This window comes from Taeniopygia guttata, chromosome 2, assembly GCF_048771995.1.
Source record: "Taeniopygia guttata chromosome 2, bTaeGut7.mat, whole genome shotgun sequence".
NCBI classification, from domain to species: Eukaryota; Metazoa; Chordata; class Aves; order Passeriformes; family Estrildidae; genus Taeniopygia; species Taeniopygia guttata.
Window position 1 is genome coordinate 142,852,373 of NC_133026.1, and position 17,902 is coordinate 142,870,274.

The window sequence follows — 17,902 nt, forward strand, 5'->3', positions numbered from 1 at the left end:
GAGGCAAAGTGCCTGATCTCCTGAGATTCCCTCAAATGACTCGGTAGCTTAATCACATCTACAGTTTAGACTCAAAGCTTTGTTGGACTGGTTGTATGAGAGCATTAAGGTTAGATTCATGGATAATGTGGGCAGCCATGCTCTAGTTGTAAATCAGAAACTGAGTTTTGTCAGGGCCTGCCCTCTTTTCAGTGATATAAAATGGTATTAGTATCAATCAAGATTTTCCTCACACTGTAAAGCTCAAGCCCACTTCCTAAAATCATCTCACTGCAATGGTATCTAAGAGTGGCAAGTTGATATTAAATGAAAATGAATTAAAACTCTAAATATGTATGAAGAAACTGTAAAATGGGTAAATTATTTAAATAAGAGAAAATTGTCATACAGGAACTTTGATACAGGAAATATTTTTCACAACAATGTTAAATTCTTACACCATTCTGAGGCTATTATCGTCTCCTCTTTAATTTATTCTATTCCTCTTCCCCTTCTCAAATGCAATTCTAGAAATTGTCCTTGGGCATGTAAATGACAGCTAATATTATACAGACATTCATATCAGTATCCATCAGTCTCACACCCCTTCCAATACACTTTCATTAATAGCATTTATTGAAGGGATCAATTAAAATCTCAGCATGTCACAAATAGGGGCTCTTTTCTCCCCTTATTGGCAGCTTTTCATTTGCTGCAAGTGGAAGATTAAGGGGCCTGATTCTGCCAAGATCAATTTAAATCAGAATTTTTGCCTGAGGATATTAAACAGACTCAAACACCCAACTATTTTTAATAATAATTCTAGATTAATTCAACTGCAATTGATAAGAAACCTTTTTCCAATTCACCTAAATCCAGAGAAAAAGAAAACATGCAGATTTTTCATAAATAATTACCTTGTGTGTGGTGAATGATTTATGTTTGAGCTTATTAAATATACCCCTAGCGACTGGAAAGGAAGCAAAGCAAATTGGCATAAGGTGGAGCTGCAGAAATGAGTTGCTCAAATATCAAGTTACTGAAAGACACAGTCAGAGACTTCATTAATATTTCTTGTTTCCTTGGGCTAAATTTCTGACAAGGGAAAAAAAGTGATTTTGTTTTATAAGCTGTGCCACTTTTTCAATTCTGCCAGTGCTGAATTAATCATTTTATATAGTTTTGAAGGGAACCCCATAGGACAGTGAACAGACCGCAGAAAATTTTTTGCAAGTTTTATAATTTCAAGCTCAAAGTTTAGAATACTGGGGATGAAAAATTACTGCAATTGAACTAGAGAACAAAGAGAAGTCATTCACCTAAGTCTTCTTTTAAAAGGCTGCCAGAGTTGGAGGAGGAAGGGACTTGGCCTTTGTGTGCAATAGCTCAGTTCCTGAAACATGTGCTAAAGGCAGAGGAAACCTGGATAAACCTCATTTCTCAGCATGAATGAGAGCTAGGCCAAAGCTCTTAATCAGCAGTCTGTTTTAGGGTGGGCTGGTGAGAGAGCTCAATCCAAATTCCTTCTACTGCATCTCTGTCACTTTGGAAAAGAAAACTGGGACCTTGAGAGAGCCAGATGGAGGGGGGTTCTCACACCTGGTCATGCAGGCAAAAAAGAGGACCAGATATGATACACAGTTACAAAGATTTGGTTTTAATTTTTATATGCATAAGGGGAAAAATACAGCAGTCTTTCATTTGCCTGAACTAGGGAATAACTAAGTATGGCCCCATATTAAACACTTTCTACATATTTTAACATACTGTGTAAGGAATGGGGATTTTTTTTTCTTTAAAATAACCTATAATGGAGTGGTTAGAATTTCTCTGTGCTGCCAGAAAAAAAATAAGTTTGAGGTCTCTCATGCTGCAGAAGGAATTGAGGTACATTGGTGAATGAGCTTTATAATTTATAATATTGACAGCTTTGTTCCTTGACATATTGTAGAAGAAAACTGCTGTGACTGTTGTGTCTGGTGAGCAATTTGCCTTGGCAGCTCGCGTTAATTAGAAGACTATGCTTTAAGTGATTTCAGGGACAGAAATCCCCTTGAGAAAGATTCAAGGTGTTTCTTTCTAGCTAAGGCAGGAACAATTCTGCATGGAAATTCTGCCCCTTAGGAGTTTCTAGAACTTAATTGCTTTAGGTACATGGGACACTGGTCATCAACATTAGAACATGAGGCATGGTATGCCCAGGTGGCCAAAAAAAAAGGTCATAGCCAGGTGAGGGTCAGTCTCTTCTCCCAAGCAATGAGACAGGACAAGAAAAAATGGCCTCCAGTTGCACCAGTAGAGATTTGGATTGGATGTTAGGTAAAATTTCTTCATCTAAAGGGTTGCCAAGCATTGGAACAGGCTGCTCAGGAAGGAGGTTGAGTTGTCTGCCCTGAAGATATTTAAAAGACATGTGGATGCACTGCTTAGGGACATGGTTTATTAGTGGCCCTGAAAATGTTAGATGAATAGCTAATCTTAGAGGTCTTTTCCAACCTTAATTTTCTATGATTCTATTAAGGATGAGTTGGAGAATTCCCAAGACTGTACTTGAAAACCCTAATTTAATTCAAATCCCAATTTAGTCACCAAGTGGGGCTTCTTTTTGGGGGAGGTTGAATCTGAGTAATTCTTAGTTTATAAATCAGTGGAAAATTTGAAACAAATTTTATTTAATCTGTCATTTTCATCTGACTTTTTTCATAAAAACCTGTATACTATCACTTCTAAAAGTGTTTTGTGGGCTGGGGTTTATATGACTGCTTAGGGCTTTTGATGGGCTCTTTACCATCTGAAAAGCTGTAAATGTAGGGAGAATATGGTAAACAAGGTTGTTTATTCATTAGTATGAGCCAATTAATTATTGACACTGGTTGGGAGGAAAAACATCTCAGAATTAAACACTGCAAAAAGAGCATTCACTTAATCCCTTTACTATAAATTCATACAATGTCTTTATAATGAGCTAAATATTATATATTCATACTTGCAATCCAGAAACTCCAGAAACTCTACTTCTTGCTACAGCACCCCATACATAAACACATGAAAAAATTCACACCTGGCATATATGTTTAAACAAGGCCTTTTAGGAAGTCTCTGGAATCCTGTGGGATACATGTTTGAAGATAATTTCACCATGGAACAAAGCACTGCCAGCTCAGAAATGTGACCTGGCACAGTAAAGCACTGCAGAGGAAATGTCTTTATCAAGGAACAGAAAAACTCCCAAAACCCTCCAGTCTTCAACAGGTGCAGGTATTTTATTGTAGCTATGGGGTGATGTGTTCTTGTGGAGTCTGGCAGTCAGGGTAGCTTCCACCCCTGGAAACAGCAGTCACAAGATTGTTAATACACTGTTGGAGGAATTTTTGACAGGTTGTCTGCAGCACCACAGGAGACAATTTAACCAAGGTTATAGAAAAAGATTGCCTCCTTAGAAAGAAAATAAACAAACCACCCATCATTCCTTTAATAAGTTCCTTTTCCTCTTTGTTGTATCTGAAACTGAATCTACAAAGAGTATAGATGAATTCAGAAATATGATAATTTAAATCATGGTATTGGCTGACATCTAGCACTGCAGAGAAGGCAGAGGAAAAACAAACATCAAAAATAACTATTACTTCACCAAGGCAGGACTTTTTTTAGGTTTAAGTATCTTGCTGAATGTCATCTCATTTCCCTTCTCTTCTCAGATTTCTGCCTAAGGAAAGTATTAATATTAATTGAGTTTCTGTTTAGGTCTTTCAGTAGATGAAGTATCTATAAGGGAATGTTTCCTTCAGTTCTGTTTTATGCCAACTTATTTTTCTCCTTTTGTAAATGTCACTTTTCTCTTTAATAACTATAAATCTTTTACAAATATCACAGAGTGATTAGAAATGGGAAGTAGCTGTAAAAACACATTATTACATTTATTTTCTTGGAAGAAATATTGAACTGAATTCTAATTTTTGTTCAGAATATTTTGTGATAATGATACAGATACTATGGATTTTTTTTTTGTTATTAATTATATGCATCAATATATGCCATAAAACTTGAAGTAACTTAGGGAAGATTAAAAAAAAATCAGACTTCTCATTAGTTCTGTATTGCTTAATAAAGCTTAATAAGAGAAAAAAGAAACTTAGCTAAATTACATTTTTCAGTATGCTGTACAAATGTCTTCTTTAATATTATATATGTATAAGATGTTCAAGCAGATCCAACAATCCCTTATATGAGATTAGAATTTAATACTTTTATTTAAAAGTAAATAGGGTTTTATACATTTTCTTTCCTTAAAATCAAAAGAAACTGCCTCAAGCTTTCTGCAACTGACCTCTTTGCTTTGATGGTAATTTTTAGCAAACTTCAAGAGTCTGAGTAACAGTGACTATTTTAAAGGGTTATGATAACTCTAATTAAGCTGATTAAGAACCAGTTAAGTGACAGATCTGAAATCTAGATGTGATTGTGTAATCTTCCTTAGTGGAAGATCCTTCAAGGGTGGCCTTGAAAGGACCACTTCCCAAAAGTCCTGTAAAGGATTTACAGGCAAGTAGAAAACTATTGCTAATGACTTTTGCAAAAGGAATAAGACCAGTAAAATAAACAATTACCATGTAGACATGGTGCTCACAATGTGATAATAAGACCAGAAAACCCAAAAATAATATTTTTCAGTACAGTAGTGTTATCACTCTATGTTCAGAAACATGGCATTAAGGACAGTGATTGAGGAAAGAGAGATTAGGAGGAATTGTGATGATCTGCCTTCTTCACATTCATGTAGGTTAGTCCAGGAACGCGTTTTCAGTGCTTTAAAAGGGATTCTCAACAAGAGGAGGTGTTCCAGAACAGTAGTCCCCAAAACCGTTTGAAGGAATAAATCTTACAGAGTAAAACCCTATGAGTTTGGTCTGTTTCTTTTATCAAAAAGAAACTGAGAAGCCCCCTGATCAAAGCATCCAGATGCATTCTCAGAGGAAGTCAGTGGTTACAAAATGGTTCTTTTGTCTGGGAATGATTGGCCAGAGCAAGAATCAATGGATGTAATTCAAAGTCAGAAAAAATCAAAAGAGAAAAAAAACATACTGAATAAACAGTGAGTGTATTAAGGCACTGGAATACTACCAAGATGGACCAGTATTAAAACAAGATCATCTCTTGGTGCATCCAGATGAAGACCAGGAATTTTTCCAAAAGGCGCACCTTTACTAGGTGTGAAAGCTTTATGCAATATCAAATGGGTAGGTTGATAGATCCATGTAATTCACAAGTCCTTAAAATTCAGGGTCACTCAGTGTCCATTTCCAAAATTTCCAAAAGGAAAAGGCAAAGTTCAATATAAGATTTAGACCCTTTTATTTTATGCAGCTGGTCCCCTCCACAAAAGTCTAGTGTGGAGTCTTGGTTTCCTGTAAAGTGCAGAGGGAGAATTTGTCTCCTTGAATTGGACAGAAGCACCAAACCCTTTCTAGGGAAGCAAGAGAGGTTCCTCTGTGTTAGGCATCTCTATTGTCAGAGCATCACACAGGTATCATGACATCCAGGTCACAGAACCCACAAATAAGGAACACAATCAAAATGTCTTTCTTTTTACTAAATTTTAATTTTTCATGATCATAAAACTTTAAGCTTTGTAGGCAAAATCTGTTCAATTTCTGAAGTGGTTCTTCCCTGTGTTTTCCATCTTTCAGAAGGTTGTTCTAGACCAGTGGATTAGTCTAATCAATGACGTGTTAAAAAGAGAAGTAAATTCCTCGACTAGGAAAGGAAATGCATGAAGGAGCATGCTTGAATTTAGGTCTTGAAGGTCTTGAATTTAGTGACTGGGACATTCAATTGAGAGGTGAGCATCCTGATAATGACATCCTGTTTTGCAGACACAGATGTTCTTCCATCCCAAATCAGAGATTTCTAGATAAGACATTCTTGCCTATTTAACACAGACTGATATATTTATTACCGTTTCTTTAAAATAAACTCAGCTACATTTTTGGGATATATATTATTCTGTGGCATATTCAATGTTCTTCATAAAGATTTATGAATTTAGAACTGCAACAGAAAGATTTCTAGAAGGTGTAAGTGGAGATGTGTGACAAGCTGCAGAGAAGGGGAAAATGTCTAGGCATCTAAAGAAGCAAAATTTTCAGTTCCCATAAAAAAAAACCAAACCAAACCGAAAAAACCCCAAAAAAACCCCAAAAACAAACAAGCAGGAAGTTGACATCAGGGTTAAGTGGCAAGTGAAGGAGGATTCACTGGATTAGACTTTTAAATATAAAAGCGTTCCTTGTTCCTAACTCCTTTGCTGGATATAGTCATTCTATACAAAATCACTATTGGTTAAATATAGCTTATGGATTGGTTACAAAATATGATTAATGATCATGAATTCTAGCCAAAATTGAAATGTGAAGCAAGGCAATAAAACATTTTTTAATACATAGTCTTCCTAAAATATTTCTGTGACATACATACATTCTATTTTGTGTAAAAATATTTCTTAGATTAAAGCAGCTTTTTTTGTCAAGCCATACAAAAGCAGACATTACTCCTGTGAGCTTTCTAAAAGACAGGGCTGAGGTAACTCTTTCACCTAGCCTGGTTTACAGTGTAGACCAGTGCTGATGAGGGGCTTTTGTTTGCAAAGCAGATATTATAGGTTGCATTTAATAATTTGCCACTGCCCAGGCAATGGGTTGTGACATCACTCGGTGTAAGAGAAAACATATTGCTATTTGAAATAAAAATAGCTGAAAAGAAATTTAAATAATTATGGAAGACTTGCTTTTCTTGACCTTGATGTGTAAGATGAGAGAAAACCACAAGGTTCTTACTGATACTGTGCAATATTGTACAAATACCCCATTACACTAATTCAGAAATGTATAAAAGACAGTGAAGGATAAAAATCTCTACATCAGGCCAAGCCACTATAGGTATCCTTTATAGTAAATAGATAGCATGGTCTATGATATTCAGTGCAATTAGCACTTTCCCATAGTATGTACCTACATTTGCCAGGATAAATGATAAGATAAACTCCATGAAATGTACTTCATTGCCTGCACTTAGATGACTTATTAGTCAACTAAAGATAGCCACAATAAATTAAATTTTGACCAAAGAAACATGAAAAAAATAAAATATACAAGCCTAGAAAAACTGAGCATGTCCCACTTGTATTTTTGTGCTTCATTTTTTTTTTCTGACCAGTGCTAATTAAGGAGCAGCTAATTTTCCTGATGTAATAATTTCCTCTGCTGTGTTTAATTAATTTCATTGTTGAGTTTGACAGAATCCAGTCTGAAAACTATAAACCCTGTTATTAACTAACCACTGCAATGACTGTGAGAACTGATTAGATGACCTTAAATGAATACATCTTTTAACCTTCCTCACTTTGCAGAAGAAAAGACAAATAAAGATAGGGTCTTAAATAAAAAGTTCCAGCAAAAATCCAAAATATGAAGCTTCCTTAGAGACTGTGGTAGGTGATCTTCTTTCCTACCATTTTCTGTCCAGCACTACAGAAACCTAATATTCTGATGACAACTTCTGTTTTCACTTGCTATCAGAACTCATCATTTTTCATATAATTTTGTCAGTAGCTTCCAATCTCAATTGCTGTATAAAATCCCTGTGGGGAGAATCTGGATATATAATGTTCAAATTGATCAGAAGGTATTTCCTAAACGTCTCAAACATGGAATTGATTTTTTCTTTTTGGAAATAAATTGTGCTGAACTCACATGTGCTAGTCGGTCAAATCTGGCAAAGAGTTCATTCAGCATTCGGACCAACTCCTGGGCTGACAGAGTTGTGGAAAGGTTGGTGAATCCTTTAACATCTGCAAAAAGAATGCTAAAAAAAGGAAAACATATTAATATTTCCATCTATTTCCTTTAATTACTGAATGTTTTAAGTTACCTTCTAGCTTTTACTAGTGGAAGGGTTATTTTATTATCCTTGAAGTAACACTACCTCTGTTCTATACTTCTGTACATACTGGAGTACTGAATATAAATATTGAATGGACTAAAAAAAATACTTCTAAGAGTGAGAAAATGTTTTGCCAAAAATAGAAGTAATGCAATTCTAGATTTTCAAATCATACAAGTCTCAAATCCTAACAGTACAGAAAAATCTGTGACAGTCTTGATATATACCGGGCTAAGGCCAGTTTTATTTAACCTCATTTTAGGCATTTGACAGAAGTACCTGAGTTAGAACTATAGTACTCTCTTTATAAGTTATGAATCTTTAATTGGATAATTACTTTTTCATTCTACTGACTTTACAGGGAGCCCAGTGTGATCATACTTTGAATTTAGGTGTATCAACTGTGTGCCTGAAATTGTGGTAGGATCTCCATTGACAAACTACTTGCACACAGACTTCTAACCTGTGTTTGAACATCCAGTTATTTTTCTTGCCTTTTGACTGCTCACTGTGCCTACAATGACCTCATGTGAATATAGACAAACATAAACACACACAAAGGGGATATTGAGCAAGATCCCACCCAGAAAAAAGCATGTAATAGCTCAGTAATTATTACACAAAGAAAGAATTGGCTACCTTATAAAGTAGTGATGTTCAAAAAGACACATAGTATTCAGCCACAAACCTTGTTAACACTTGAATGTCAACCAATAATTTGTGTTATGATCTGAGTACCAGACGGTTTTGTTTCACTTTAGCTGATGACTTGTGGTGAACAAGATCACAATTTGACAGCGTCTGAGAATTACTAACGTAAGCAATAAGAAATACAGTAATGATCAGGTTGACTGATAGCACGTCTTCAAGTATATGGACTAGTAAAGGTTTGGGTGAGGTTTGAACAAGATGCTTGCAAACTTGGTAAGATTTTTACCAGTGAGAAGTAATAAAATTAAAAGGTAAAGTACCAAGCTACTTGAACTGTAATGAATAGTAATAATAGACTAAATTTACAAAAATAAGATTTTCAAACTACTACTTTCTACACTTTTAATTTTCAAGCCAACAAAAATTTCTAACTGAATGCTACTTTTAAGGATTCATATAGCATTGGTTTAGGTAGTGTTCAGTACTGAACATTTAGGAAACAAAATGAGGTGAATGAAACCTTGTTTTGAAAAGCTCTAGTTTCTGGCAGCATGTATAGGAGCCAACCAGTATCTGTATTTTAAAGCACGCAGAATTTTAACTTCAAATTGCTTTCAAGCATAAAATATGTTTTGACTTCTCACCCTGTCTACAACCCTTTTCCATTAAAGCAAAAGGGCCATCTTCTACATATTTTGATTCTTCTACAGCAACACTTACTCTGAGTATGAAAAAGGTTAATGGAAGACATTTTAATTTAGTGCAACTCAAACTGTTATGAGGGTCCTTGGTATACTTTCAATCAGATTTAATAAAATAATGTATCTGCTCTACTGCATGGGCACAGAAGCAGCAGATAATCAATTTATTCTTCTGCAGAAGTGCAAATTATTTTTATTGAACTTGTCCAGACAAAGTTATATTTTGGTTTCATCGAAAGCCAAAGTACTTGCTTCCCAAGCAAACTATCCACCATCATATCTATGCTTATTTTTCACTTCCTTCAATGATGATTTCAAAGATGGTCACTTAATGATTTACCCTTGTGTTTTGGGAAAATCTTATGGAAAATGCTATTGGCTTAACAAAATATTCTGATTTTCAGGAAATACAATAAAACTAAGATTATGTAATGGAGTGAAAGTTGATTGGTCTGGTGTAAATGTACAATCAGGACTAATTACCTGGAGTAATTGAACTCATAGGATAATTATCACCCTTCTCATAACTTCAGGAAAGAAAAAAATTAGAGAGAGGAATAAAGATTAAGAAATAATAGTAAGACTGATCAAATGAAAACGGCTATAAAACAGAGGAACCATGTAACTGGTTAACATCTTTGAGAACATCGTACAGGTCTCCATCTCATTTTTCAGTGTGTGGGGTGAACCATCAGGTTGTGGCAGAATATGTGTCCAACAGTTGTGTGGGAGCTCCCCTTCCTGTGCAATCCTGACCACTTAAGTGAACTGAGTGTGAAAAAGTGAAAAAAAAAAAAAAAGTGAAAAAAAGACACAAATAGTCCAGACTCAGTGTTTAGTTCAAATGGGTCTTGCCATTGCCATGTCATCCAGCTATGCTGGTGAGTAGAAGACGGCATCAAAATGCTTCTCTTCTCAAATACTAAACAAGGGTACACTAATTTTATGATTTATGAGTGAATAAAACAACAGAAGGAAAACCCTCAGACCACAGTAATTTAGCAACATCTGAGACCTTAAACATTACAGAAAGGCTACTTCACCCACCTGACATTCTCATAACGATGAATGTAGATCTTATGGAACTGGTGCTGCAAATGTTCATCTTCTACATTGGTCATATCATTTATCATTTCCAGGACTACAAACCGTGGTAACACAGAGAGCACCAGCCGTTCCTAAATCAAAGAGGAAACCAGTGTCAGTCTGAACTGGTATTTCACAATGCCCAGTTTAAGGATCTGCATAATGGGTTGAGATGTGACACTCTTCTCTAAAAATTCTAGCTCAGGCCATTTGTGATGATTCACTTTATCAGCCTGAGTCTAAAGTCCAGGACACTGCTGGTTTAGGTAAGGAAGAATAAAATGAGCTCACATGCAGCCATTCAAACCAGTCCTCTTGACTAGGAAGACTGGAGAACATATTCAACACTTCTAATTAATTTTGTCTGTGTTTCAAGAACACTTAGGAAGAGAAAACATCTGAGACATATATTTATATATCTATATATGCATGCTTATTTATAATGTATATTAGTTTATTATTAGTGTGCAAACACAGTGTATCAGTGCATATTAGTGCACATATACTTCTAGTATTAGTGTATAAAGAGATATATACATATCCACACAAGTGATGTTTCCAGACCTGCCATAATATAATTAACCCCAGGATCTTCACAGAATTTCACCAAATATTTGATTTGGAAGGGACCCACAAGGATCTTAAATGACTGGCCAACATGGGATTGAACCGGCAATCATGGTTATTAGCACCGTGGTCTAACTAACTGCATCTTAGTACAGCCAGGCAAGCCCTCAAAAAGTAATCAAATTCTTTCATGAAAACCCTAGATCATCCCCTGAGAGATTTAAGACTGTCTTCAGTGGCTCATCAGTTTAACGGCTTTGACAGATTTTTGCAAGTATCCCCAAATCTGTTTCTCTGCAAATTAAACCTTTTTTATCCTTTCAAATTGGGCATGGATAATTACTGATTGCTGCTTTCTCTGTAATAATCTTTCTGTACTAAAATACTGTTATTTTGTCCTCTTGTCCTCAGTCTCCCTTTTTTTTTTTTTCACATTAGAAAGCTTTGTCCAGTATTGGAATTTATCACGCCCAATCACTCTAAAGCAAAGCTACAATTTTTCACTTTTCTTTTGCTTTACAGGATTGCAAATATTGAAATCTTATTGAACTAAAGAAGAGAATGTTACTAGCATGTATGTAAGCTATTTATAACCAAATTTCAAACAACATTTTGGGGAATAGGAATACCTAGGGAAAATCAGATACAAACTTCCAAATCAGGCACATTTGTAGACTACAGAACACTTAGATGAATAAAGTCCTCTCCTCTCCTCTCCTCTCCTCTCCTCTCCTCTCCTCTCCTCTCCTCTCCTCTCCTCTCCTCTCCTCTCCTCTCCTCTCCTCTCCTCTCCTCTCCTCTCCTCTCCTCTCCTCTCCTCTCCTCTCCTCTCCTCTCCTCTCCTCTCCTCTCCTCTCCTCTCCTCTCCTCTCCTCTCCTCTCCTCTCCTCTCCTCTCCTCTCCTCTCCTCTCCTCTCCTCTCCTCTCCTCTCCTCTCCTCTCCTCTCCTCTCCTCTCCTCTCCTCTCCTCTCCTCTCCTCTCCTCTCCTCTCCTCTCCTCTCCTCTCCTCTCCTCTCCTCTCCTCTCCTCTCCTCTCCTCTCCTCTCCTCTCCTCTCCTCTCCTCTCCTCTCCTCTCCTCTCCTCTCCTCTCCTCTCCTCTCCTCTCCTCTCCTCTCCTCTCCTCTCCTCTCCTCTCCTCTCCTCTCCTCTCCTCTCCTCTCCTCTCCTCTCCTCTCCTCTCCTCTCCTCTCCTCTCCTCTCCAAACAAACTAATAAAGAAAATAATGATTTTTATGCCAGCAGTATTCAATGGCATGTGGATGAAATGTTGCCATTGATAAAACATCTGAATAAATTAAGGAATCACTTCCTAGTTTTCATAGTAAGTAATATCACTGCTAACTTACAACTTTCACAGTGTAGACCATGAAGAATTCTCATTCTGAACAGTCTTAGTCAGCAGTTAGTAAACAATCTTCAGCTCTGATGGAAACATGTTGTGGATAAACACCCCCATTTGTCTAGATGGCAGCACCAGCTGAGGTGAACTGTATGTTTGTTTAAGAGGAGAGAACACAAGCTGCCAAAAGCTGCACTGGAGCATTGGAGTATTTCACCACTGGAGCACTGGAGTGTTGCACCCCCCACCCCCTCCAAGAAAGTGCTCCTTCCTGCATAACATGCTGACAGAATATGAGAGAACTGAGAATTTCCTAATATTTAATTTATCCACCTAGTCTACAAACCTTTGCTAAATCAAGACCTGTCTTTGTGAGGAAGAGACAAAAAATTATATGAGTGATAGCTGATACAGAGCAGGCTGTGAACTATAATGCAGTGAGATCATCCTTTATTTTGGGAAATACCAAGCTCAAACTTTCTCTTTCCCCATACAAGCTGGTTCTAATTTTATCACATCTGCTTTGTCTTGGCTTCTTCCACCCTTTCCATCTGGGAATTCTGCTATCCTTCATTCTTCTGATGTGTAAACACCGGATGTGATGCTTGTGATAGCAACAAGCAAACCAGTCCCTTAGGAGGTCCTTCATACTCCTACAAACTCAGGTTTCACAGGAATCTAATCCTCAGGTAGCTTCACTCATAAGCAAAGGACAAAGGTGCCATGGTTTCTTAAGATGGCATGCTAGCAAAAAGCTGCTGATTGATAGTCTAGAAGCCAGAAATATTTTTTAAATTTTGTGTCCTTAAGCCTTCTATGACAGAAGTGCTTAGGTTTTCGTATTCCTTCACTATTAAGATACATAGCTCAATATGACCAAAAATAAAACCACCTTCTGAACAAATCAGATCAGTATTTCAGGGAATTGCATGAATAAAGTGTCCAATGACTTCTTGTGAAGAAATATTCAGACTAATACTAAATATTTTATTGTAAAAAGAAATATGTTATTTCCTAGCTTACCCATGAAGGATAACAAATTGAAATACAATTTCTTTTTAAAAAACGAGAGTAAAAAAAAAAGAAAGTAAACAGAAATCCTGGCTTGTTTTGAACTGTTTATGAAATCTATGATAAGAGAACATTATAAAAAAAAAAGATCAGTTCCTTCATACATATATGGCTTAAATAGAGAATGTACTTTTTTTTCCAAAAGGAAAATCTTACATTCCTTATTTGCATTCACCTAAGGGGGTATCGAGCAATACCTCTAGAAGGTTTATTTAAAATAAAACATAGTTGGCTTGGCACATGTTCACTAAGCCAAGAAAAATATGCCTAGGACACTTGATATTTTAACCTTCATGCTACTCATTAAGGTAAGTTAAATTTCTTGCCTGCACGTAAGATCTGGCAATGACCCATAAAACTGAGGTTAATTACTTTGCCTCTGTAGCAGCCCTCCTCCATTAATAGCGAAGTGTGTGATGAGCCTTTGTCAGAATCACAATTTAAGGTTCATGAACAGCTCGTGTCACTTCTCTGCATGATGTATGTTGTGCTAAGGGAGAGCACTGCAAGAAAAGCAGCATTTTAGCGTGTATGTGTGTATCTATATACACTTTTTGAGGCACTTCAGTTACCATCAATTCTCTTATATCACACCACACTGACAAGATGGTGGGGATGCTGAACTAGGCTTCTTCTACAAGGTGATAACTGAGGTGGGCTCTAGTGTGGATCATTTCCATTCTTTGTTTTCCTACAGCTGATTCTAGTGTTCTCTGGACCAAGATATGTCCTTTTCAGAGGTCCTTCACATCACTTTTCTTCAATCCAACAGTTAAGAAAGATTTTCCGTTATTCAATAATGAGTGTCAGGTCACTCTTCCCTTGTTATAAAGATCCTTGCCTTATAGCTCCCCTTCAAGCTACCTAAATACTATTGCTCCTATTACACACATTTTGATACAGACTTAGAAGAACAGCACAAATATGTGGAGGTCAGGTACAAAAAAGCAGTAGCTAATCCCAGGGAATTTTTTTTTTCTTGTGCTCCATACCTTACTGTTTACATGATCAAAGAGTCCTCACATTTCTAGTCAGTCTCTCTTGGAAGACATTTTCAGAGCTGGAGGGAAGCACATGAGAAAAAACTCCTTCTCTTACAGAGAAAACACTAATAAAACATGAACTCTAGGGTGAAGGATACTCCATTACCCAGATCTTTTGAAAGCTCACTAGTTGAGCAGTGGGCTGAGTGGAGACAAAAATAGCAGTGGTAAATGGTTTAAAAAGGAAAAGAGAAAAGACATAGAAGAAAAGACATGTCTTTGTTCAAAAGAAAAAACACAGAAAAAAAGAAAATAGCAACACAGGAATGCTAGAAAAGAGCTGGTGAACTGTTCTTCTAATAACCATTCATGACTTGAATCAACTCCAATGTTTAAGATGGAGCAGTCAGAGTTTAGAGTAAATAAATTTTAAAAGTACCTTTAACCTGAAGAATAACTATGGTAAAGACAAAAGACCAATAGAAATCACTAAATGTAATAAATTGATGGCAGAATTCAGGTCTGCATTCAGACACCTGAGTTTTGTGACTCCAAGGTAGTTATGTCCAGACTTCCATATAATCCAATGAATCTGGAGAGATACTTAGCCGAGTAAATGACTCCTTCGGTGGCACTATGGTCTCTTTGGGTTCTGTTGCCTGTTTTGACTAGATCTCAATCCATGATAGTAGGAGCTCATAGATGTAAAGAGTTTGTAGTCACTTCATTTAGGAGGTGTCAGATATGGAGGTGTCAAATATGGAGCTGAGTCCTACCCAATCTACTCCTTAAGGAAATGTTAGCAACAGTGAAACAAATCCTGCAATGATAAGTAAATTAACTTCATGAGTCATCCACATCTACTTGAAGTCCCAAGACTGCAATTTAACATTTATACTGCCTCTAAGGCCCATTTATTGTTTTATGCATCTGCAATAGTCATTCTTTGTTGGACGGCTTTGCTGTGGTCTGCATGGTCATGCACTGATCCTTTGGGTCACTTGTACTGAAATCAGGGAGTACTAGTGCTTACAACTGCACAAACATAGGTAGGCACATTTGTGGGGAAGTGGGACATGTCTCTGATGAATAAAAATTACCTTTGCAGCAGTTTTTGAGAAGAGTCAATTAACCAGTGCACAAGACCTCAATCTTGTGAATAAAAACCAGAGACCTGTCCACTTGGGCTAATCAAAGAGACCAAAACTCCAACAAGCACAAAACATTGACAAGCAGTTTGGGATCTAGAGCAGATTGCTAAGAGGAAGATCAAACTCCCTGAGGTTTCTCTGCAGGTCATGTAAGGGAATCACCCCTGCAGGGTCTGCTATATGCAAAAGCTCAGTGCACCAGTTCCACTTGGATGGTATAGATTTTTCTTTGTGCCACATAATTTTTATTTGGGATGGCTTTGCCAAGGCATGAAAAGCCCCTCTTGACTGATGGGTCAGTTCAGGTTTTGCTCTTCTTCCTCTACATGTGCCATCAAAAGGGGGAACCTATAGAGAAGTCGTGGGAGTAAGTCTGGGTTTGGAATCATCCTGCTTGTGGCTGTTCCCAAGACACTTGTGGAAAATTGTAGTGGGCGTATCCCAGAAGTGTTTAACGATAGATTCTCTGAGAAACTGTTTCACATTTTTCATCTTGAATGTTAAGAATAATTTTTACAGAACCATCAAGCTTGTGTTTAACAACATTTACAATTAATATCAAAGATTTTTATTGTCTTAAACACTAAACTTAATAGGATGTGAAAAAGGCCATTTAAAGCAGTAGTTTTAGTCTTTCTGGAGCACATGAGGTTTTATTACATTTAAAGAAAATCAATAAAAATTGTATTGTATTGTACTGAAAATCTGATCATGTTCAGAATAGATGTAATTATTGTAGATGCCACTCTAGAAAATGGAAATTAGCACCTCTCATTATGATGAACTGCTATGAAGAGAAATTCCTTTGTGCTTACTAAGTGTACAATGGACAGTGTATTTGCAGCTGTTCTTTCTTGTGTCTCATCTAGACAATGGGAGTTAATTAAAAAAATAGTGAAGTAATTGCAGTACCTAATTCATTCAGACTTGTGGGGTTATGAGGCTGCCTCTTAGCTCTTACTACTTCTGCAATGTTTGATATAAGCAATATCAACTTTGTTTTTTTTAATTCTGGCAATTTATATCCCAAATTATCCTGTACTTGGCTGCATGTTCCATTTAGGTATCTGCTGTTTTCAAAGAGAAACAAGGCCAGATCACACAGAAGGTCTTGGAGGCTCCTTTTGTTTAGCTTTTGTCTATGAAAGACATCTATAATCTCAATCAAACTGATAACCCAGTATTTATGAGAGTGAGTGAAAGTGAACCCTTCATGAAAGCGTCTAATGAGACGTTGCAAAGTTTGTGGCAATGAAAGTAGGAAAAAGCCTTTTCCACACAATTCTTGTAGGTAGGACATGTTATTCAATTGTCTCCTCTATGCTGTTGTTCAAACCAGCATAAAACAATATATGTAGCACATGCTGAAGGGGGGAACTGCAAGGTACTGCTGGTCCTTTGTTTTGGCTGGATAGGGAATGGTTTGATGATTCAATTCCTCAAGCCACATTACAAAATCTTGTCAGGGTGTGACGACTAACAGACTACTGCCAGGTGTAACAGGAAGTATCTTTTTTATTACCCAGTTGGCTGTGTAAGAAGATCACAATCTTAGTGCCTGCTTACCCTGCAGTTCCTGAGATGTAGAAGGATAGTTCCAGGGCTGCCAGTTTTGGTTTTTATGCCTTCCCAGTATAATTTTGGCTTCATAAAGATCTATCTTACCCTTTAGCTTGCTGGGAATTGGTAGAACAACACTTTGTGGTTTTGAGGGTTTTTTAATTGCCTGATACTTTTTATTGCTGATGCATGTATATTTAATAAAGAAAAATTATTCCTCTTCAAAATATTTACAAAAATACTTATAAAATTATTTTTATAAGTAACACAGTTGATCATGAAGCTAACTGCAGTCATTAATTACACTATGGGACATGTACAACAAACCAACTTGTCATAAGGCCACATGAGCACAACTAATGAGCACCAGTTGGATGAGAGGGGGTGTGAGCACATCATGAAACAATCTACTAATAGTGATTCGTTTGTTTGAGTTGTCTTTTAGCAACGTGCAATCGTTAATAATTCCAGGTCCTCTGAACCCTTACATATGACTTTTTATCTCCTGAATAAAGACCATGTTAGATTTACATTTCATTGTGAAACCCAACCATGTTAGGAAGATGAGTGGTGAAAAGCAGGAGTTACAAAACAATTTGCATTACTGCCCTGACTTGCATGGAAATTTATCACAGAATCATGCAGTGGTTTGGATTGGAAGGGCTGTTCAAGATCTGTCAGTTACCACCTCCTGGCCATGGACAGGAGAACCTTCCTCTAGACCAAGTTGCTCCAAGCTCCATCCGACTTCCAGTCTAGGGGCAGGCCCAACTTGCCTGCGCAACCTGTTCCTGAGCCCCACCACCCTCACAGTCAAGTTTTTTTCCTAATAGCAATCTTAACCTACTCTCTTTCAGTTTGAAACCATTTCCCC

The 17,902-nt window shown here is 36.9% G+C and overlaps 1 protein-coding gene and 1 long non-coding RNA gene across 3 annotated transcripts in view; one reads left to right on the plus strand and one right to left on the minus strand.

The window, feature by feature from the left end:
* Positions 1-17,902, plus strand: part of LOC140682480 (uncharacterized) — a 155,627-nt gene that overhangs the window by 125,817 nt on the left and 11,908 nt on the right. The gene's annotated exons all lie outside the window — the stretch shown is intronic.
* Positions 1-17,902, minus strand: part of ADCY8 (adenylate cyclase 8) — a 117,632-nt gene that overhangs the window by 57,967 nt on the left and 41,763 nt on the right. For both annotated transcript variants that reach the window (XM_030266702.4, XM_004174209.5), the window contains exons 3-4: positions 10,317-10,447; positions 7,728-7,839 (exon numbers count right to left, since the gene is read on the minus strand). In XM_030266702.4, the coding sequence (XP_030122562.2) occupies positions 7,728-7,839; positions 10,317-10,447 (243 nt within the window). The remainder of the gene's footprint in view (positions 1-7,727; positions 7,840-10,316; positions 10,448-17,902) is intronic.